This window comes from Coregonus clupeaformis, chromosome 14 (assembly GCF_020615455.1).
Source record: "Coregonus clupeaformis isolate EN_2021a chromosome 14, ASM2061545v1, whole genome shotgun sequence".
NCBI classification, from domain to species: Eukaryota; Metazoa; Chordata; class Actinopteri; order Salmoniformes; family Salmonidae; genus Coregonus; species Coregonus clupeaformis.
In genome coordinates this window covers 37994534-38019539 of record NC_059205.1, presented here as the reverse complement: position 1 = coordinate 38019539, position 25006 = coordinate 37994534, and the positions used below count along the sequence as shown (strand labels likewise).

The 25006-nt window shown below is 44.3% G+C and overlaps 1 protein-coding gene across 1 annotated transcript in view; it reads right to left on the bottom strand.

Annotated features, from left to right (window-relative positions):
* Positions 1 to 6699: 6699 nt before the first annotated feature.
* LOC121580937 (XK-related protein 4) overlaps positions 6700 to 25006 on the bottom strand; it is a 101388-nt gene continuing 83081 nt past the window's right edge. The window contains exon 3 of the mRNA XM_041896150.2: positions 6700 to 10223. Within this exon, the coding sequence (XP_041752084.1) occupies positions 9265 to 10223 (959 nt within the window). The 3' untranslated portion in view covers positions 6700 to 9264. The remainder of the gene's footprint in view (positions 10224 to 25006) is intronic.

The following is a 25006-nucleotide window of genomic DNA, read 5'->3' as shown; positions in this document are numbered from 1 at the left end:
ACTATTTTGGTTTCATCTAACCATATGACATTCTCCCAATCCTCTTCTGGATCATCCAAATGCACTCTAGCAAACTTCAGACGGGCCTGGACATGTACTGGCTTAAGCAGGGGGACACGTCTGGCACTGCAGGATTTGAGTCCCTGGCAGCGTAGTGTGTTACTGATGGTAGGCTTTGTTACTTTGGTCCCAGCTCTCTGCAGGTCATTCACTAGGTCCCCCGTGTGGTTCTGGGATTTTGCTCACCGTTCTTGTGATCATTTTGACCCCACGGGGTGAGATCTTGCGTGGAGCCCCAGATCGAGGGAGATTATCAGTGGTCTTGTATGTCTTCCATTTCCTAATAATTGCTCCCACAGTTGATTTCTTCAAACCAAGCTGCTTACCTATTGCAGATTCAGTCTTCCCAGCCTGGTGCAGGTCTACAATTGTGTTTCTGGTGTCCTTTGACAGCTCTTTGGTCTTGGCCATAGTGGAGTTTGGAGTGTGACTGTTTGAGGTTGTGGACAGGTGTCTTTTATACTGATAACAAGTTCAAACAGGTGCCATTAATACAGGTAACGAGTGGAGGACAGAGGAGCCTCTTAAAGAAGAAGTTACAGGTCTGTGAGAGCCAGAAATCTTGCTTGTTTGTAGGTGACCAAATACTTATTTTCCACCATAATTTGCTAATAAATTCATTAAAAATCATACAATGTGATTTTCTGGATTTTTTTTCATCAATTTGTCTGTCATAGTTGACGTGTACCTATGATGAAAATTACAGGCCTCTCTCATATTTTTAAGTGGGAGAACTTGCACAATTGGTGGCTGACTAAATACTTTTTTCCCCACTGTAGGTATGAAGACTGGGCAGCTTTATTTCCTTTCACCTGGGTACAATGTTTGCCATTTGATTTAAATAGTTGTGTAATTTCCCACAAAAAATGTGTGTACATTGTGTAGAATTATGTAAGTATGTACTGTAATTGTAGCCTATGCACTTTTTAAATCTATTAAGGTCCATTATGAAACAGGACAGAAATGATTTGTAATGTTAAAATAAATATATTTTATTATGAGCTTTGTGTGTGTTACTTTCTGTCATTTATGTTATTACAAAATACTTGTTATACTTAAACAACTGAAATGGAGCAACATACAGCTATGCCAAGATATTTGGTAAGTGGTTTTGTAAAAAATATTTTACTACATTTTACTTCCATAAACCTGGGTAACTTTTCAATACGACTTTAATCAAGTAATTATTTAAGGCCTATGAATCAAATGTAACTAATGTGCAAAAGTTAGCTAATGTGTAGCCTATTCTAAAACACGTTTAGTGCATTTTTTCTGGACTAAAATGTTGTGGCGCTAAACCTGAAGTATTCTGCTTACAGGACGAGCAGAGTTTTGATTGTTGTTTGAGATTGCTCAGAAATGTACTTTGTGTAGTGTGGCTAGATGGTAGCTGTACTTTCCATGGTTATTGTGTATGTGTATAATTTATTAAATGTTATTTTGATTTTCAGTACAAGAAAAATGGTACTGTGTTTAGTAGCGTATTGTAAGCCGATGTGGGCTGGGTACCGGTAGGTGTATGACACTTAAATAAATCAGATCAATAAAAAAAAAAACACTTTACTTGTGTTGACTTAAAATGCTGCCCAATGAAGGCAATCCAATAGTGAGAATTAAATAATATTTTTGATAAAGAATGATAGATTTCTCAAATGGCTTCTTGGGGTTATTTCTCGGCACAAACTTCATCACACACACATACACACCACAAGCTCAAAGAGTGTTATACTACATTGTTACTACTCTTAACGGAGCGAAACTGCTTTGGTTTGTCTCAGAAATGCCCTCCTACTTAAACTCAAGCCTGAAGAGATCTGAGATATAGAACATTGTTGGCATCCACACCACAACACATACAGTACTGTACAGCTTATATCAGTCCAGTACTGCCTAGGCTTTGCCCCCTGTGCAGCTCTCCCTGCCTGTCCTGTGCGATGTCCTGTTCACCGTATTAGCCTCTGGTTGTCTGATGTAGCCATTGCCTGCATCCTAAATGGCTCCCTATACCCTATAATGCACTACGTTTGACCGGATCCCTATAGGGTGCCATTTTGGGTGCACATATTGTCTGTGGAGGCTTGGAGTGCTTCAGTCATCCTCTGGAATGGTGGGGACTATTAGCTATTGTTTCGTTTCTGTAATGGTATTATATAGGTATTGTACTGTATGCCATGTTGTAGCCTACTGAGCCTCTTAATCAGGCATTGAAGAAGACTTGCTGTTAGATGTTTATGTCCTACACTAGGGATCATCAACTAGATTCAGCCAAGGGACCGGAACATAATTTCTAATAATTTGTAGACTGCAAATTGACCACAAGAAGCCCAAACAGATATTATATTTGACTAAAACATAATCATTTCAAATCTTGCTTAGATTTGTATGTGATCACATGCAGTGCCTTCAGAAAGTATTCCTACCCCTTGACTTGTTCCACATTTTGTTGTGTTACAGCCTGAATTCAGTCAGAATTTTCTCAGACATCTACAAACAATACCCCATAATGACAAAGTAAAAACATGTTTTTAGTAATTTTAGCACATTTATTGAAAATCAAATACAGAAATATCTCATTTACATAAGTATTCACACCCCTGAGTCAATACATGTTAGAATCCCCTTTGGCAGCGATTACAGCTGTGAGTCTTTCTGGGTAAGTCTCTAAGAGCTTTGCACACCTGGATTGTACAATATTTGTACATAACATTCTTCAAACACTGTCAAGTTGGTTGTTGAACGGAGTTAAGAAGGACACCTGTATCTTTGTAGTGTCTGGGTATTTTGATACACCATCCAAAGTGTAAATAATAACTTCACCATGCTCAAAGGAATATTCAATGTCTGCTTTTTTGTTTTTTGTTTTTTACCCATCTACCAATAGGTGCCCTTCTTTGCGAGGCATTGGAAAACCTCCTTGGTCTTTGTGGTTGAATCTGTGTTTGTAACTCACTGCTCGACTGAGGGACCTTACAGATAATTCTATGTGTGGTGTACAGATATGAGGTAGTCATTCAAAAATCATGTTAAACATTATTACTGTGCACATCCATGCAACTTATTATGTGACTTAAGCACATTTTTACTCATCAACTTATTTAGGCTTGCCATAACAAAGGTGTTGAATACTTATTGACTCAAGACATTTCAGCTTTTCATTTTTAATTAATTTGTAAACATTTATACTTTCTACTTTGATATTATGGGGTATTGTGTGTATGCCAGTGACACAAAATCTCAATTTAATCCATTTTAAATTCAGGCTGTAACACAACAAAATGTGGAAAAACTCAAGGGGTGTGAATACTTTCTGAATGCACTTTATATCTCTCTATTATGTGTGGGAAAACTTTGGAACAGATTTTCAAAATAAAAATCACTTGGAGCTGATTTGCTGGTGTTTTTACAGTCTTTTATGCCCACAAATAAAATGTTTTTTGGGGGGAGGGCTCAGCAAACTTGGGGGGCCAGTTGAGGAACCCTGTCCTCAACTGTTCCCTGCTGGTGCATAACTGCTATCCTACACAACAAGTTCATTATGCAGAGATACAGCCTCTTCAATAATGAATGAAGAGGTAAATTGCACCTATTATCTAGTATGTTATCATGGAAAATGTATTTCCCCACACCTACCTATTTGCATACTGTACACACACGGTATTGAAAGCCAAGAACTCAATGCACTCAAATGTCTATAAATGTGCTGTTCTTTTTTTCAGTTACTGCCCATTCTGCAAACACTGCATTATATTAATAACAATGCTGTTGGAATGCTGTATAACCAGTGGCTCTAGTGAAAATATATTAGCCATAGTATAATACACATTACCATATTATAGCCTACTCATATCTTCTAGACTTGCATACACATAATGTGACAACCTGTGTTAACAAAACCAAAATTAACTAAGTGGAGGCTGACAAAATGACCACAGTGTACTTTATTAAATTAATTTTGGTACTTTGTGTTGCATTAGAATCAAATAAAAATTTACAAAATTCCAATATATACAAAAATGTCATGTTCTGTTTTAATTCTTCAATTTACAATAAAATTTGTTTTGATCCGATTTAATGCAGTTTAAGCACTTCAGACTTTCATCACACAATGCAACTTACTTAAAGACCAATAATGAACAGTTTTTTTATATTTTGCATTTTTGTCATTTAATACATCACATACACCACACTATTTTAATCTGTATTACATCATATGTAACTGCCATCTTGTGGCGGCGACCTCTAGTCAACAGACACCCTTCACAATCAGGACTTCGAGAGGAATGTTCTTTTAACATATACATTTGCATACATTTATTTACAGTTAGATAGTTTTGTTTTTCAATTACTATTGTGATCTTCCATTTGCAACTGAGACACTAAGGACATCTGTACATTATGCTTTAGAAGTCAAACAAAATGGAATGCCATTATTCCTATGTTCATTCGTTACTGTGCTTGTACTAATGTGCTATAGGCTACAGTAGGGGTGGAGTAGTATCATACAGTACATCACTGCTATTCGTCTACATTACTAGTATCTAATGTTGATGTATACCTCAGAACAAAACTCAACCACCAATCAAATCTCTCAATCAGACAATAAATAATAGAAGTTCCTTTATTTATTTTTTGCCTTCAGTATGACCTGCTACAAGAAGGACAGGTCCATTTTTGGGTAAAGGTCAAGGGTGCCCATTTAAACTGTGAGCTTATAGGTCTATCTTGCATCATGGAGAATGATATAATAGTATAAGCACAGTAACTATATAGAAACACAATGCTATTGGGCCCTGAACAGAGAACTTTGATAAACCTAGAGACCACTTTGATCATCATAACCACACAACCAGGGGTAAGGTACACAAAAACAAATCCTTATGAGATTGAAAGACATAAGACAAACGCATAAATGTTTTCTTAAGGCAAACGAAACAGATAAAAGCAGCTTAAATCGTCACAACCATGAATTCCTCTTAAACAATAAGTGGGTTTGTTGACAAGTGCATTTTCCTGTTGTCTCAGTCTGCTGTCTGATGCACTTACAGTAGTAAACAGAATAACCTCCACCATCAAAACACTGAACACCATATCATTTGTTTCACATTTACATTTATGATCTTGGTACGAAGATCAATATATTATCGTGTATCACTGATGTCAGAGGAGGGTATTCTGTTCAGAAACCAAGTTGAGGTAGGTATATGTACAATATCCACACTATTTCAGAGATGATGATGGACAATGTTAGTCTGAGATTCAACCCTGGATGTGCTAACAAAAAAATTAACAAATAAACAAAGAATAAGAAACCATCCTGAAATGTTTAGAAGTGTTTCTGTATAGATGGGTTTTACAGATGGTGTAATAATCATTTCATAATTATCACCCACAAGACCAAATGACATTCTCTCACTCAGTTGTGACAACAGGGAATGTATTTTCAATGTACTAATAATGACTCATTTGACCTTTTCTGACCCTATAAAAGTGACTGACACATATTCATATTTGACCCTAAGCTCAACCCTACTATTTTCTAAAGATAGAACAACATTCAGAAATGGTAGAATTGTCGTATTAGGGGTGATGTATAGAGGAGGCCACTAGGTGCTCATTTGGATGGGACTAACAGCAGTTGTTGTATCTGTTAATTATTCTCAGTATACATGGATACTGAGGAAGCCTATGTGGATATCGCTTTATGAGGACACACAGACGCACCACTATTCTGCCAAATATGACTTCAGTTTAGTCTAGTTGTGACCACAATAAATCATCAACACTGGGACCCCCACTGGAAATGAAAACAGCAGTTGAAAGCAAACAACGTGATATGAGCAAAACAAGATAACATCTCATGTTAACATGGATCAGATTGAGTAAAGGGATGCACAGCGAGAGAGAGAGACGTGCAGGGTTGACATTAAGAGAATAATATACTAAATGTTTTATTTATGAGGAGAACCTTCGCAAGTGACCTTCAATGATTCACTAGTTGATGATGAGCAATTCATTTTACCTCAAGTTTATCATCAGTGGCAGACCTAAATAAGAGATCCTAAGTAGCAGTGTAGCCTTGTTTCTTCTAAAACAATCACAAAATCTGTAGCTCACGTCCTCCTCATTCTCACAAAGGCTTTGTAATTACTGACTTAAAAAAATGTGCTAGGAATTAAAGAGCCTCTCCCCATTGATTAAAATATATTATCTTGTATCAAACTATTGATAATGATGACAAACATATGTCTAGATCTATCTCCCTAATCCACTGGGCACAGATGTCAGTTCAATGTTCAGATTTGATTGATATATGCAGTGGGGAATTAACAAAACATTGAGTCCATTTGTTGCATTTTGGTTTTGAAATTGGGTTAAAACGAGACAAAATGTTTATGTGATGAGTTTGTGCTCATCCAAGTAGTTTGGTCCTGCGTATAGAAGCCTTTTGTCATAAAATCTAATACACCCTGCAAAATTGTGTGTGTGCGTCGTCACAATACTGAATCCTGTTCTTTGACCACCATCCTCCATGCCACAGTGAGTGACAAAAGCCACAGTGTTGTGCCATTGATGATAATTTGCTAATTTCGAACCCTGTGCTTTCCTCAATTTCACCACTGCCATTTGGTTTCAGTCTTCATTGTAAATAAATAAAAGCATCTTATTTTAAATTCAACTCAAAACAGACCGGTTAATGAGAGAAACTGAAAAGATAAGAGTTGTTCTAATAAAGAGTGCCGCATCAATTAATTAATGTTGCTCCACACTGAATTCAACTCAGAAGTAAACAGAGCTGTGGACATGATTTTACCAAGTGCTTCTGCATGTATTACCAAAAATCCCTTTTTAGAGAGTCTCTTGGATGTGTAGCGGCATTCACTTCTGAATATTTAGTGGAGTTGAGTAAGACATACCACAGAACACAAGGGAACAGACATACTGTAACTAAGACAATTTGTGTGATGGCGCGGCAACAAGGCAAATTATGTGAAAGCAAAGTAAACCATGTTCAAATGAAGAATTACCCACATACTAACGTATATGAATACTTCAAATAATAAGACATTTCAACAAAAACAGTTGACCTAAAATAAATCTATACCATTCAGTAGAGATTAAAAATCTAGCTCTAATCGAACACAACAGGCACGTCTTACTGGACTAATCAGGAGCTTTTTCCCTCAAACTTTCACATTGAATGGCACGATTTCCTTTCGTCAATGTGCTCTGATTAATTCCACTGACAAGTTTTGTGCTTGTTTTTTTTCCCTCTCCTCCTTGTCATCCTCTTCTCTCCATACTTCAAATGAACAAGACAAAAAAAATAAGCGCTTGTGACCTAGAACTGAAAAAGAAGGTACAAACTTTCATTTTTGTGCAGACGCCTTTTCAAGATTTAAAGATACAATGTTCTTTTTTAGATATCACATCCACAGTCATAGTGCCTGGGGCTTAAGTCAGAGCACAAAGTTGAAACACTTTTTTTTACCTGCTCCAAACACCATCTTGACACCATTGATGTTGGGTGTTGACAGTCACAATGATATCAGTGGTATACGCCCTAGAATTCTTCTGTGTGGTACTGCTCTTGTGTTGAGTATAGGCTACAGCAGCAGTTTGCACCATAGGGCTGAAGTGCACATCTCTAGTTCCTTGCACTACAATATATAGCTGCAGACAAAATGACCACTGATTGTAGCATCTACACGTGCCCTCCTGTGCCATGCTTTGTCTCTCTCACACACACACACACGCACACACACACGCACACATCCACACACACACACACAAACGGATGGCAATACACTTTCACATCAGTTACATACAACGTTAGAAAGAATGTTGCATCTTTAATCTGACAGTACATCCTGCAGGTGCTTCAGTTATGAGAGTAGTTTGGCTGAAGTGGCTGCTTGTCTATGTCCTCCTCTCCTCCTCCTCTCATCCCCCTCTCCTCTCCTCTCCTCCTCCCCATACAGAACAGATCTGTGTGGCTCAGCTAGTAGACTGATCCTTTTCAGCCATACGGCAGCCCAGATCAGAGATGCACGAGACTGGACTGTAAATGGGAGCTTCTAGGAAGGTATATTTGTCCTGCTGCCTTTTAATCCAGGCAAGAACAAAGATGAGGTTTGTCCTTCAGTCTCTCCACAGTACATTAACATTTCGGTTTTATGTAGCATATAAACAGCATGATGCCCAGGTACAGTACTCTTTCTTCAATGTTGTATTCAAGTAAATAGTAGTTCTGCCCTGCCTGAATCTAGTACTGTCCAGTTACTGGCAGTCACAGCCACCGACCCACAGACTCAGTCCACACAATCCAGTAGTTTCAGACCTTTTGGCACTAGCACAACATGGCTGATGACATCAGAACTTAGGACCAGTACACATGTACAGTATGACAGACACAACTCTCTACTCATGTCGCTAATTACATCACAGAAATAACTAGAACCATCCTAATATGAATCAAGACCATTTGATTACCTTTTTTTCTTTTTGTTAATTAACACGTCCACTATGTATATCAGGGGATATTACTAGTATCTGTAAATGTTCAGTATATCTTTGCAGGTCTAAGATGGTGGTAGTAGAGATGACTATAGATGTTTGAGATGCCGTAGGTAAACATTAGGAACCAGCAATGACCCTACATTGAGTACTTTGGTACTTTTGTCACATGAGGAGCATGTGTATGGTCTTCTGCTTGATTACACCTAGATGGCAGAGCTCAGACAACCTTCATAACGAACTGTTATAACCTATTATGAACCTTCATAACAACCTTTTATGAACCTTCATAACCCACCTATTATGAAGGGACATGAGGTCATTCATTGGAATGCTGCTTTCATTATGATAGACTATGGGGATAAATGTGTATTTGTGTGTGCAACAGCCTTTTATTAAATAAGAGATTCCCTGACGGACGTAATAAAAAAAAACAAGAGCAATAACGACAACATCAACCAAATAAACTCTGTTTAGAAAACATGAATATATCCCTCTGTCACAACTAGTAAGTTGTGCCTATTCTGAAGTTGTAACCATGACAACCAACATCATGGTTCAATACTAGTATGTATATAGAGAGCTCATAACGTATTATTGCCACGGTCCTGCTGTAAATCCGAGTTGATGGTATTACAGTTGAGCATTTCCATGGATCCATCATCCAGGCATCCAGGCAGCGGTGCAGGGCTACAACGTGGTCTCGTACTCCAGGCGCTCCTGGACAGTAGTGTCATCTTTGTACTGGAGTCTGGGTGGCGCGGGGGAACAGTCGATGGCCAGGATGGCCTTGCGTATACTCCTGTCCAGTACGTGCCTCTCCCAGGCAGGATAGCGATTCCGACACAGGTCTATTTTGATGACGGTCTCCTCGATGCGCGGGGCGCGGGAGGACGGCGTGGAGGGGGCGGTGGGTCTCACCTGAAACACGGGCATGCAGCCGTCCCTCTCTGTGTATTTGGCGTCTCTACCAATGGTGCCGTCCCCCGAGATGAGGGGCACGCCCCGGTTGGACCTCAGCGAGTTGGTGGCCCCCTCGGCGGGTAGCATGAAGGCAGCGGTGGGGTCATCCAGCACGAGGCTGGGCGAACGTCCAAAGCGGGGCCCGTTGGGGTGAAAGAAGGCGTAGTACATGAGCATGAAGACGATGCCGGTGAGGAAGCTGCTGAAGATGACACAGAGGGCGGGGACGGCGAAGGCGTCGGTGCTCTGAGGGACGCGGTACAGGTACCACAGGGCACTCAGAGCAGTGTTCTCCAGCAGGATCACAAAGTAGTAGATGAAGAGCCTACACCGAGTACGACCTTCCTTCACATTAAACCAACTGAAGATGTAGATGATCCCAACGACCATGTCGAAGACAATCTCCTCCCATTTGGTGATGCAGAACTCGGTCTCGCAGTGGACTATCCAGAAGGTCATAAAGCACCAATGCAGGACGATGAAGATGCCGAAGTAGAGCTGGAACACGGAGGCGAACAGGGCGAAGGTGATGACTCGGGCAGCGATGGTGAAGAAATGCCAGCAGAACTGGATGATGACAGCCAGGTAGCTGATTGGCTTCTTGTCGTCCCGGGAGTCTCGCAGCGCTTTCTGATAGGACGCCAGGGCCCAGGCCAGAGACACCAGGGAGGCAGCCGCTGTCATTCCTACGGAGACACAGAGCGGACAAAAGAACGAATTAGAAACTTACAGTCACAATCACATTTACAGGCATTACATAATGGCAGTAATGTGTGGAAATTTCCTTCCTGTAAGTCTGCCATGTGATGGCTTCTTTAATAATATACTATAATGTCACCAACGGAGGAGTCACAGAAAATGTGTGAAGGAAAAATATATATTTTGCAGGAAGCATCTAAGAAGAGCACTTTTCAAAGAGCAAAGCAACACCAAACAGAACCAGGAGCCAAACGCAAGTATTTTTGCACCAAACACAAACAAAAGCACATTTAGGAGACAAACAACTCTTTAACTTGCATCGATGTCTGCATTCCCGCAGAAATCAAATTAGCATTTAAAAAAATCCCCATCGAAATCTGTCTGTTTAAGCTAGAGATATCCGTTTCTTTGCATGGGCTGACAATCTGAAATGGTCCAGCCGACAGTGTGGTGAAGAAGGCGGTGAGGCTTAAGAAATTCGGCTTGGCCCATAAGACCCTCACAAACCTTTGCAGATGCACCATTGAGAGCACCCGGTGTCACAGGAAGGCCAAGAAGATAATCAAGGACCTCAGCCACCCGAGCCACGGCCTGTTCACCCCGCTACCATCCAGAAGGCGAGGTCAGTACAGGTGCATCAAAGCTGGCAACGAGAGACTGAAAAGCAGCTTCTCTCTCAAGGCCATCAGACTGTTAATTAAATAGTCACCACTAGCCAGCCCCCGCCCAGTACCCTGCCCTGAACCTTAGTCTCTGTTACTAGCCGGCTACCACTCGGTACTCTACCCTGCACCTTAGAGGCTGCTGCCCTATGTACATAGTCATGGAACTCTAGTCACTTTAAATAATATTTACATACTGTTTTACCCACTTCAATATGTATGTACTATATTCTAGTCAAGGCCTATCGTATTTAACTATTGCTGTACAGATACTATTCTTCAGATACAGTGGGGGAAAAAAGTATTTAGTCAGCCAACAATTGTGCAAGTTCTCCCACTTAAAAAGATGAGAGAGGCCTGTAATTTTCATCATAGGTACACGTCAACTATGACAGACAAATTGAGAAAAAAGAATCCAGAAAATCACATTGTAGGATTTTTTATGAATTTATTTGCAAATTATGGTGGAAAATAAGTATTTGGTCAATAACAAAAGTTTCTCAATACTTTGTGATATACCCCTTGTTGGCAATGACACAGGTCAAACGTTTTCTGTAAGTCTTCACAAGGTTTTCACACACTGTTGCTGGTATTTTGGCCCATTCCTCCATGCAGATCTCCTCTAGAGCAGTGATGTTTTGGGGCTGTCGCTGGGCAAAATGGACTTTCAACTCCCTCCAAAGATTTTCTATGGGGTTGAGATCTGGAGACTGGCTAGGCCACTCCAGGACCTTGAAATGCTTCTACGAAGCCACTCCTTCGTTGCCCGGGAGGTGTGTTTGGGATCATTGTCATGCTAAAAGACCCAGCCACGTTTCATCTTCAATGCCCTTGCTGATGGAAGGAGGTTTTCACTCAAAATCTCACGATACATGGCCCCATTCATTCTTTCCTTTACACGGATCAGTCGTCCTGGTCCCTTTGCAGAAAAACAGCCCCAAAGCATGAAGTTTCCACCCCCATGCTTCACAGTAGATATGGTGTTCTTTGGATGCAACTCAGCATTCTTTGTCCTCCAAACACGATGAGTTGAGTTTTTACCAAAAAGTTATATTTTGGTTTCATCTGACCATATGACATTCTCCCAATCCTCTTCTGGATCAACCAAATGCACTCTAGCAAACTTCAGACGGGCCTGGACATGTACTGGCTTAAGCAGGGGGACACGTCTGGCAATGCAGGATTTGAGTCCCTGGCGGAGTAGTGTGTTACTGATGGTAGGCTTTGTTACTTTGGTCCCAGCTCTCTGCAGGTCATTCACTATGTCCCCCCGTGTGGTTCTGGGATTTTTGCTCACCGTTCTTGTGATCATTTTGACCCCACGGGGTGAGATCTTGCGTGGAGCCCCAGATCGAGGGAGATTATCAGTGGTCTTGTATGTCTTCCATTTCCTAATAATTGCTCCCACAGTTGATTTCTTCAAACCAAGCTGCTTACCTATTGCAGATTCAGTCTTCCCAGCCTGGTGCAGGTCTACAATTTTGTTTCTGGTGTCTTTTGACAGCTCTTTGGTCTTGACCATAGTGGAGTTTGGAGTGTGACTGTTTGAGGTTGTGGACAGGTGTCTTTTATACTGATAACAAGTTCAAACAGGTGCCATTAATACAGGTAACGAGTGGAGGACAGAGGAGCCTCTTAAAGAAGAAGTAACAGGTCTGTGAGAGCCAGAAATCTTGCTTGTTTGTAGGTGACCAAATACTTATTTTCCACCATAATTTGCTATTAAATTCATTAAAAATCCTACAATGTGATTTTCTGGATTTTTTTTTCTCAATTTGTCTGTCATAGTTGACGTGTACCTATGATGAAAATGACAGGCCTCTCTCATCTTTTTAAGTGGGAGAACTTGCACAATTGGTGGCTGACTAAATACTTTTTTTCCCCACTGTATACTACATATTCTATCCATATACTGTCCGTATTGTCTATACAGCCCATCATACACACAGACATATATATATATATATATATTTATACTCACGGACTCCAACATTGCTCGTCCTAATATTTCTAAATTCCATTATTTTACTTTTTAGATTTGTGTGTATTGTTAGATTGCACTGTTGGAGCTAGGAACACAAGCATTTCGCTACATCCGCAATAACATCTGCTAAATATGTGTGTGAGACCAATAACATTTGATTTGATTTGATGGGCTGCGTCTCAATCCACCACATTCCGGTGGGAGAGCTATAGCGCTGTTTGTCAGACCAGGAGAAATCCCGAAAATCGGTCTTCTCACGAAAACGTCTGTAGCGTCCAAATTGTTACAAACTAATATGACCCCTCTATGGAAGGATGAGACTCTCACGAACACGATGGTGTTCTCTGTTTTGCTCTACGACCCCCACAAGTGTCACGGGACTCGTTTGAATGTAACCCGGTACCAGGCAGGAAAATGAATGGAAGTGAATGGGGCACTTTGAGGTATATGGCTAATTCCACACTTAACCAAAAAAGTGTTTAACACTTTTTTGGTTACTACATGATTCCATATGTGTTATTTCATAGTTTGTCTTTATTTTTTACTATCTTTTACATTGTAGAATAATAGTGAAAACCTCAAAACTTTGAAATAACACATATGGAATCATGTAGTAACCAAAAAAAGTGTTAAACAGATCAAAATATATTTTATATTTGAGATTCTTCAAAGTAGCCACTCTTTGCCTTGATGACAGCTTTGCACACTCTTGGCATTCTCTCAACCAGCTTCATGAGGTAGTCATGAGGTAGTCACCTGGAATACATTTCAATTAACAGGTGTGCCTTCTTAAAAGTTAATTTGTGGAATGCATTTGAGTCCATATTATGCCAAGAACTGCTCAAATAAGCAAAGCGAAACAACAGTCCATCATTACTTTAAGACATGAAGGTCAATACGGAACATTTCAAGAACGTTGAACGTTTCTTCAAGTGCAGTCACAAAAACCATCAAGCGCTAGGATGAAACTGGCTCTCATGAAGACCCAGAGTTACCTCTGCTGCAGAGGATAAGTTCATTAGAGTTACCAGCCTCAGAAATTGCAGCCCAAATAAATGCTTCACAGAGTTCAAGTCACAGACACATCTCAATAACAACTATTCAGAGGGGACTGTGTGAATCAGGCCTTCATGGTCGAATTGCTGCAAAGAAACCACTACTAAAGGACACCATTAAGAAGAAGAGACCTGCTTGGGCCAAGAAACACGAGCAATGGACATTAGACCGGTAGAAATTTGTCCTTTGGTCTGGAGTCCAAATTGGAGATTTTTGGTTCCAACTGCTGTGTCTTTGTGAGACGCGGTGTGGGTGAACGGATGATCTCCGCATGTGTAGTTCCCACCGTAAAGCATGGAGAAGGAGGTGTTATGATGTGGGGGTGCTTTGCTGGTGACACTGTCTGTGATTTATTTAGAATTCAAGGCACACTTAACCAGCATGGCTACCACAGCATTCTGCAGTGATACGCCATCCCATCTGGTTTGGGCTTAGTGGGACTAGCATTTGTTTTTCAACAGGACAATGATCCAACACACACCCAGGCTGTGTAAGGGCTATTTTACCAAGAAGGAGAGTGATGGAGTGCTGCATCAGATGACCTGGCCTCCACAATCCCCCGACCTCAACCCAATTGAGATGGTTTGGGATGAGTCGGACGGCAGAGTGAAGGAAAAGCAGCCAACAAGTGCTAAGCATATGTGGGAACTCCTTCAAGACTGTTGGAAAAGCATTCCAGGTGAAGCTGGTTGAGAGAATGCCAAAAGTGTGCAAAGCTGTCATCAAGGCAAAGGGTGGCTATTTGAAGAATCACAAATATAAAATATATTTGGATTTGTTTAACACTTTTTTGGTTACTACATGATTCCATATGTGTTATTTCATAGTTTTGATGTCTTCACTATTATTCTACAATGTAGAAAATAGTAAAAATAAAGAAAAACCCTTGAATGAATAGGTGTCCAAACTTTTGACCGGTACTGTATATATTTATTCGGAGCTTCTTATATCTCTCAGATATAGGACAGACACTTCAAAACATCTGTTTTTCCATGTATGAATCTGTTTTTCAATGTGTTTCTATGGGCTAATGGCAGTAAGGGCAAATTCAATGTTTCATCAAATAATTTTGTAATATATTTATTCATATACTGTACCTACAGGGGTACAGAAATTCTAAATAAAATAGCTAAGTGATCCTTGGTATGACCATCTTAAAACAATTCCATATGTTAGCTTAGTAGAAACCCAGCCCTGGGCACTTAGACCTTAGGGGGAGGAACTGCATAGCAAAATCTACTCAGTGACTCTCCACAGCACAATTATCTCAATATTAACCCCATTCATTTCAAAGCTGCCTGTAAAATACAGTAATTCACAAGGCCCACTGGTGGTGTTTAGCTCTGAAATATCTGAACTGAGGGACTTTATTGTTACTTTGTACTCAGTTAACTCCAGTAAAGATAGCTGTGGTGAAGGCAGAGGTCCAGGGAAGCCTGGCTAGAGAGTAATGACACTGGGTTTCTCTGAGGAGCTGGGTGCCATGGTTACTAAGTACTCAAGAGTGAGAGGAGACCATCTCCTGGCCTCAATACCAGAGGGAGACAACAGCCCACACACGCACTTGTATGTACACACACACACACACACACACACACACACACACACACACACACACACACACACACACACACACACACACACACACACACTGACTGACAAGTGCTAGAGCAGACATCAGAGAAAGTACAAGTGGACAGACTGAATTGACTGCATTTTACTAGCTTTGTGAAGTAAATCCTGTTGAATACATCTATTGTTTATTATTCTTCTGTAACCCCCTAGGGATTCAAGGGAAACTCTTTAGACTACAACACTGAAATCAGGAGCAATAAGAGGCTAATTGGCAGCCATTCAAGTTCATGTGACCCTTTAATCACAAGGAGGAGGACCACATAAATCCTGGGATGCGTCCAAAATAGTACCCTATTCCCTATAGTCCACTACTTTTGAGTCCGCTATAGAGCCCCCCCACTATATAGGGAATAGGGTGCCATTTGGGATGCAGCCCTGGACCTCTCTCTCTGGCAATTATACAATGAGTCTGTTGGACCATGCCAAACGAAGATGGCTTCCTATTAACACGAGTGGCTCTGAAAACGTAATTGCAACAGCTTTGTATCCAATTAAAAGCTAAGGCTTATTTTCCATCAGCCTGTTCAGAATGGGATGTCCCCATTTGGCCCACTCTCCATTTTCTTTGGGAGGCTTAATAAAACATGTTATTCAATCATTGAGCAAATAAAAAGTGAAGAACAGTCGTTATTACGGCGCATGACAGCCACTTACTCATTGCCATAATTCGAGGCAGCTAGGCCTCTCAGTAAACACACTTGCTCTGTTGCTTTATTACATTCTCAAGAGCAAAGAGAGAGTGAAGCGATCTGGGAAATGAAGACTGGTCGAGCTGCGCCGATAACCCCAGTTTATCCAATAGTCTAAAGGCCTGGCTGGGTGGACTAGGTTGTGCTTTTAAAGGTTAGATCAGATCAGACCACATTGAAATGGAGATGATTGCTATTCATTTCAACACAGCTCCCTTGGCTCCTCTTACAATAAAGAGTTAGGTCTACCACTGTGAAGTGGAGCCTCATCCACAAAGAGATCTGGCAACAAGCTGTGCTCTATCTAGTGGGAAAAGTGAGAGAAAAGTGAGAGAAAAACATGATGATGGTGCAGAATACTTAACATTCTCTAGACTGCACTGTTGTGGGAAGGATATTTGTCTGTCTAACCTAGATTTTGGATTACAATGTGGCTGCTACAGACATTTCTGTCCATTTAGAAACAACCTCATACATTATCAATTAATTATCCTGGATATGGATTAATAAATCCAGCTTCAAAAGTTGAAAATGAAAGCCACCCAAACGCCCTTCCAAATGTAAATGAAGAGTTTAGATGAAATTGAAAATATTGGACATCTTCAATGTATGTACATATCAAAGCATCTAGATCTTATTTAGTGCCTCACTCAAAACTCTTTGCCTCCTTGTGGATGGATATTTATGTGGCACCACGGCTCTTCAGAGCATGCATTTTGGTGCAATGTCAACCCTGTTACATTACTCAAGGAGCCTTACAGTACAGCAAAGTGTTTCCCTATTATCCTTTCTGTAGATTTCCTTTGTGTAATGTCTCCCAAATAAGTCCCTATGGGCTTAAGTGTAACTACATGCATTACTTATCTCCCTGTTCCTGGCCTTTAACACCCAGGACCATTACAGTCAATTGCATTTTGTTATCAGACGTGAACATATGGCTGACTCCTGCGCTTTCTAGTAAATTTCACTTCAAAGTCAAACCGAGTCAGTTTTTTAAGGGAGACGTCCTCTCTCTCTTTTTCAGGATGTCAGAACTGGATGGTGTGATGTATACAGTAGGACATCATGCTCATAAAACATGAGAGAAAATAATTGTTGTTCTTTGTCCACTACTATCTGTCCACCACATACAGTACATTGAGCTGGGAGAATCAGACAGCTGTCTGTCTGTCTGTCTGCCTGTCTGTCCTTTATCAATAATATAGCTATGCCTTTAAGCAGATTATTTTTTAGCAACTGTATCTACTATATCGATTGGTCTATTTATTTACATGTGTTTATTTGTTTGTCATTGATTAATGACAGTGTTTAACCCAGTTAGATGCAGGCCAGGCCATTAGGTGTTGGCTGTTGGGGCATGATGAAAGGGTTTAATGACTACTGTGTGAAGTGGGATAATTAACAGGCTGAGGCCAGGAGTGTCAGGGACTGAGTGGGAGCTAGGCCCTGCGTGCGAGTGTTTGTACGCGTTTAGCGCGCATTTAGTTTAGTGCATGCGTGTGAGTGTGTGTGTGCAAGTGTGTGTGTGTGTCTGCAGAAGAAAGCATATCCCTCCTCTGCCCTCACACACAAATGTGCAGCGTATCTCGATGAGGGGAGGGAAGCCAAAGCCAGAGGAACCTGCCTAGCTGGAACGGTCCAGTAGCATGCTTCCTGGCTACTGGACTGTGTGATTTGACTGGTCATGTAATGCTCCTCTCCTCTCCTCTCCTCTCCTCTCCTCTCCTCTCCTCTCCTCTCCTCTCCTCTCCTCTCCTCTCCTCTCCTCTCCTCTCCTCTCCTCTCCTCTCCTCTCCTCTCCTCTCCTCTCCTCTCCTCTCCTCTCCTCTCCTCTCCGCTCCTCCTGCTCACAGAAGCTACAGTAATTTGGGGATGCGGGCAGACTGGGGATCAGGGAGGAGCGGGGGTTATGTAAACCACAGCAGCATCACTGCAGCACTGTCTGGGGCTACCTATTCCATATGCAGTGCATTACCTTTAACCAGACTAGTGCACTATATAGGGAATTTGGGGCCATTTCGACAGCAAAGGATCTGGCCAAAAGTACTATATAAGGTACTATAGAGTATAAGCACTACATAGGGAATTGTAATTTCAGATGTAGCTTTTGTCTCCTTAGTATCTTCCACACGGAGGACTTAACAGTAAAATAACTAACTGATGGGAAATACCTGCTTCAGTAGCAGCAGCAGCAAGGTCATTACTGTTGACAGCACTGGGAAATGGATATGGGAAATAAAACGCTCATGAGTGTCTGCTTCCTGGTATACTGTACAGTTGAGCTTTGTCAGAGTGGTTTTCTCCTCATCGACCCATGCCTTTGGCAACCCATACCTTTGGCAACAATAGTGTTACTGACAGTTCCTTGCTTTGTCACTGCTTTTATAAAATGACAAAATATGGATTTCTCACTGCAAGCAACAGAGCTGTATAACTAACTCTCTGGATAACTCTCTTAGTGATCCTTAAAATATATTCTCTGGTACTTTTGTATAAAATTGCGTACTACGTCACAAATGTAGAGATATGTGCACCACGTCATTGCTCTCTCTCTCTCTCTCTCTCTCTCTCTCTTCTCTCTCTCTCTCTCTCTCTCTCTCTCTCTCTCTCTCTCGCTCTACTGTGTGTGTGTCTTATTAGCTGTCACTCAAACGGCGAGGGGCTGAAGCTCATTGGCTGAAACTCGACTTGCTAGGTGGCTGTCCCACGTGGTGTCATGAGCCCTCTCACTCCACCGGGTTACCACCTTAATTGGTTTCCACTATCTTCCACTCTGCTCACCTCCCTCTCTCTACTCAGCCTAACTAGCTCCACCTGTCCCTGCTCTGCTCGGCTCTAATTACTCTGCCAGCTGCGCTGCATTACCCACTAACCTCTCCCAGTATTTAAGGCCCTGTCTTTCAGCTCTCCGGTGTCAGATCGTCTGCAAAGCTCACACCCGAACCTGTTTGCTCGCGCTTCTGGCTCACCCTGGTTTTGTGACCCCGGACCTGCCTGTTTTTGGATACTCTTCTGCCTCAGGAGATCCAGACCTGCTTCTGCCATTACGACTCCTGACGCACTCTTCAATCCCGGACTTCTGGACCACCCACCACCGGCTTCATAGGACGCATCGCTGCCACTGGGGGGGCACAGACCCAGCGCATTGGACGGGATCCCTGTTACCCCTGGAGCCTTCATTCACTCCCCTACTTCCCTTTTCCTTAAGTTTAATAAACTTCTGGTGTGACGCAATTGTGGTCCTCTGGTCGTCTGTCTGAATCGTGACAGTACGATCTGACCATTATGGACTCAGCGCACACTTTCCCGACATGGAAACCGATGAGCATGAGCAGCAGTTCCAGCAGCAGCAACAACAACTCGCCATGATCATTCAACTCCTCACCAACCTTACCCCAGCCAGTCTGCCCACCAGCCCAGCCCCGAGTTACCTGCCCCGGTCATTGCAGCCGCTGCTCTGAACCCAAGATTGGAAACCCCGAGCGGTTCAACGGCGATTCAACCCAGGTCCGGCCATTCCTGACTAGCTGCCGACTTCAGTTCTCCTTGCAGCCAAGGACCTTCGCCACGGAGGGGGCTAAAGTTGGGTATGCCATCACTCACCTGACGGGCCGAGCTCGACTCTGGGGAACAGCAGAGTTCGAACGTCAAACCCCCCGCATGTGCAACCTTCGACCTGTTTGCTGAGGAGATGCTGAAGGTGTTTGACCTGGATTCACCCACCGCAGAGGCGTCTCGTGAACTGTTCAGTATTCGACAAGGCAGACGTACAGTCGCAGACCATTCCATCGACTTCCGAACCCTGGCTAGACGAAGTTCTTGGAACACACCATCGTTGGTGGACGTGTCTTCCATAGTTTGGCTGACTATATCAAGGACGAGTTGGTCTCCCATGAACTGCCTTCCACTCTTGATGAAGCCATCGCACTGACTGTCAGGATCGACAGAAGGATACAGACCCGTCGTCGTGAGAGGGGGCGCCAAGGTCCACCTACTACCGGCATTCGGAGAGATCCGACTGGGCTCCTGTCATCTACTGCCACTCACCCAGGTCAGCTTGATCAGTCTGAGCCTATGGAGATTGGGCGAGCCTCCCTCACTCCTGCAGAGCGCCAGCGCCGCCCACCTCAAACCTCTGCCTCTATTGTGGAGGTGATGGACATCGTGTGGTAACCTGCCCTTTAAAGGGCCGAAGCTCACCGGGCGTAGGGGGAGTCCGGTTGAGTTCAATGACCATCCAGTCCTCCGACCGCAAACCCCTGCTGCAAGTTCACCTCCGCCTCTTGACTCAACTCACACCCTGGCTGCTCTGGTGGATTCTGGCGCCGAAGCCAACATAATGGACATCAAGCTGGCACGCCAACTGGGACTGGAGAACCTCCGTCTGACACCTCCTATTCCTGCCCGGGCACTGGACGGACACTTACTCGGATCGGTCACTCATGTCACGGCCCCGGTCTCGATGGGTCTGTCCGGAAACCATCAAGAAACTATCCAGTTTCACCTGCTCCCCTCCAGGCCAACCCTCATCCTGGGTTACCCATGGCTCCACCGGCACAACCCTCAGCCTCGACTGGGTGACCGGGGTGATCAGGGAGTGGGGGAGAGGACTGCCACCGAACCTGCCTGCCTTGCTGCCGCACTACCCCTCGGCCAGTACCCTACTAACTCCGCTCCTGACCTCTCCAATGTCCCAGAATGCTACCATGGTCTCAGAGAGGTGTTTAACAAAGCAAGAGCCACATCTCTGCCCCCTCACCGACCGCATCGACTGTGCCATCGACCTCCCTCCCTGGAACAGCTCCTCCAAGGGGTCGTCTTTATTCGTTGTCTGCTCCTGAAAGAAAGTCCATGGAGGACTACATCAATGGCTCTCTGTCCGCAGGATTAATCCGTTCATCTTCATCTCCTGCTGGTGCTGGCTTCTTCTTTGTGGGGAAGAAGGATCGGATCTCTTCGCCCTGCATCGACTACAGGGGACTCAACGACATCACAGTGAAAAACCGTTACCCTCTGCCTCTGCTCACCTCTGCTTTTGAGTTGCTCCAGGGAGCCACTGTTTTTACCAAGTTGGATCTCAGAAACGCTTACCACCTAGTGCGGATCCGGGAGGGAGATGAATGGAAAACCGCATTCAATACACCAACAGGCCACTACGAGTATCTGGTTATGCCTTTGGCCTCACCAATGCTCCTGCTGTATTTCCAGGCTCTAGTGAATGATGTACTGCGGGACATGTTAAACAAGTTTGTCTTCGTTTACCTGGATGACATCTTAATTTACTCCAGAAACCTGTCTGAACACACCCGCCATGTCCAGCAAGTCCTTCATCGTCTTCTGGAGAATTCCCTCACGCCAAGGCAGAGAAATGTGAGTTTCACGTCAAGACAGTGGCCTTCCTGGGGTACATAGTGGCAGAAGGAAGTATCCAAATGGATCCTGCCAAAGTATCAGCAGTCACTTCATGGCCAGTTCCGGAGAACAGAAAGAAGCTGCAACAGTTTCTGGGGTTTGCTAACTTCTATAGGAAGTTTATCCGGAACTACAGTACCGTTGCTGCCCCTCTCACTGCTCTAACCAGCACCAAGCAACCCTTCACCTGGACCCCAGCAGCCGACAAAGCCTTCAGTACCCTCAAGGTGAGGGTTCACCTCCGCTCCCATCCTCCAGATGCCTGATGTGGACCGGCAATTCATTGTGGAGGTGGACGCTCGGATGTGGGAGTTGGTGCTGTGATTTCTCAGTGGGCTGCGGAGGATAGGAAGCTCCATCCCTGTGCCTTTTCTCACGTCGGTTGTCCCCCTCTGAGTGCAATTACGACATAGGGAACCGTGAGCTGCTGGCTGTGAAGCTTGCCTTGGAGGAGTGGCGTCACTGGCTGGAGGGGTCCACCATTCCATTTCTCGTTTGGACCGATCATAAGAACTTGGAGTACATCCGCACGGCCAAACGGTTGAACTCCAGGCAGTCCCGCTGGGCCCTGTTCTTCACCAGGTTTAATTTCACTCTGTCATACCCGGCCTGGATCACGCAACACCAAGCCAGACGCCCTCTCCCGTCAATTCCAGAAGGATGACACCCCTCCAAGGACCCTGTGTCGATTCTGCCAAGTCCCTGCATCGTTGCAGCTCTGACCTGGGCTGTTGAGGAACAGGTGCTGGAGGCTCTCCGTAACCAGCCAGGTCCCAGCACTTGCCCAGCTGACCGCCTTTTTGTCCCCCGAAGACCTGAGGTCCCAGGTCATTCAGTGGGGACATGACTCCCGCCTAGCTTGTCACCCTGGCTCCACCCACGACTTACAACCTGCTCGCCCAGAGGTTCTGGTGGCCCTCTCTGAGGAAGGATGTACGGGAATTCGTTCAAGCCTGCCCCATCTGCAACCAACACAAGTCGTCCTGCCAGCCCCCAGCCGGATTGCTGCAGCCCCTGCCTGTGCCCAGACGTCCCTGGTCTCACATCGCCCTTGACTTTGTCACGGGGCTGCCCCCTTCAAGTGGCATGACCGTCATTCTCACCATCGTTGACCGTTTCAGCAAGATGGCACACTTCATTCCCCTCCCCAAGCTCCCAACCGCCAAGGAGACCGCGCCCAGGTGGTCCTGGAACACGTCTTCCGGATCCACGGACTGCCAAGGGATGTTGTTTCTGACCGTGGTCCACAATTCTCCTCCGCTTTTTGGAAGGAGTTCTGTCACCTGCTGGGAGCCACAGTCAGTCTGACTTCCGGATTCCATCCCCAATCCAATGGGCAGTCAGAGCGGGCTAATCAGGAGCTCGAGAAGGCACTGCGATGCATGACTTCACGCAACCCCCACTCCTGGTCGCAGCAATTGACATGGGTGGAGTACGCACACAATTCTCTGACCTGCTCTGCCATCGGTATGTCCCCTTTCCAATGTGTTTATGGATACCAGCCTCCTCTATTTGCCAGCCAGGAGGAGGAGGTTACTTGCCCATCTGCACTTGCTTTTGCCCGTCGATGTCGCCGCACCTGGTCACAAGCCCGAGCCACACTCCTCAGGTCCGTTGCCAGCTACACTACCGGGGCCAACCGCGTGGAGAATTCCTGCTCCCACCTACCATGTTGGTCAAAGGGTGTGGTTGTCATCGAAGAACCTGCCACTCAGGGTGGAGTCGCAGAAGCTGGCACCTCGGTTCATTGGCCCATTCCTATCATAAGAGTGATTAGCCCAACTGCTGTCCGGCTCCAACTGCCTAATTCCCTGAGGGTGCACCCCACTTTCCATGTGTCTAAGATTAAGCCCATCCATGAGAGTCCGCTGGTCCCTGCTGCGCCTGGTCCTCCTCCTCCACGGCTCGTCGATGGTGGTCTGGTTTACACTGTCCGCGCCTGCTTCGGTCCAGACGGAGGGGTAGGGGTCTCCAGTACCTCATTGACTGGGAGGGCTATGGACCTGAGGAAAGGACCTGGGTGCCAGCTAGTCGGATTGTGGATAGGACTCTCATCACCGCTTTCACCAACGGCATCCTGATCAACCTGCAATCCGTAGGGGCCGCCCCAGAGGGGTCCCTAACCGTCCGGCCCGCTCGGCTTCTGTCCTGTGCCTGATCCTGTCTCGGGACCTGTCCCATCTCCCGACCACGGCCCTCCGGCTTCCTCCGAGGATGAGGACGTTCACTCGGACCGTTCGGAGGAGTTCTAGCCCTCCTCCGGCTCCCCTCCTCCCGCCCGGCGTGGTGTTGCTCTTGGGACTTCTGGGGCCGTCCCTTGGGGGGTTCTGTCATGAGCCCTCTCACTCCACCGGGTTACCACCTTAATTGGTTTCCACTATCTTCCACTCTGCTTCACCTCCTCTCTCTCTACTCAGCCTAACTAGCTCCACCTGTCCCTGCTCTGCTCGGCTCTAATTACTCTGCCAGCTGCGCTGCATTACCCACTAACCTCTCCCAGTATTTAAGGCCCTGTCTTTCAGCTCTCCGGTGTCAGATCGTCTGCAAAGCTCACACCCGGAACCTGTTTGCTCGCGCTTCTGGCTCACCCTGGTTTTGTGACCCCGGACCTGCCTGTTTTTTTGGATACTCTTCTGCCTCAGGAGATCCAGACCTGCTTCTGCCATTACGACTCCTGACGACTCTTCAATCCCGGACTTCTGGACCACCCACCACCGGCTTCATAGGACGCATCGCTGCCACTGGGGGGGGCACAGACCCAGCGCATTGGACGGGATCCCTGTTACCCCTGGAGCCTTCATTCACTCCCTACTTCCCTTTTCCCTTAAGTTTAATAAACTTTCTGGTGTGACGCAATTGTGGTCCTCTGGTCGTCTGTCTGAATCGTGACACGTGGGGGTAAATCGAGGGAAAATGGCTCTGCACAGCTTCCAGAAAACAGTCGCTTTCAAAGGTGCTATCTAGAACCTAAAAGAGTTCTTCGGCTGTCCCCATAGGAGAACCCTTTGATTAACTATTCTTTGTTCCAGGTTTTTTTTTTTTACCTTTATTGAACCAGGTAAGTCAGTTGAGAACAAGTTCTCATTTACAACTGCGACCTGGCCAAGATAAAGCAAAGCAGTGCAATAAAAACAACAACACAGAGTTACATATGGGGTAAAACAAAACATAAAGTCAAAAATACAACAGAAAATATATATACAGTGTGTGCAAATTTAGCAAGTTATGGAGGTAAGGCAATAAATAGGCCATAGTGCAAAATAATTACAATTAGTATTAACACTGGAATGATAGATGTGCAAGAGATTATGTGAAAATAGAGATACTGGGGT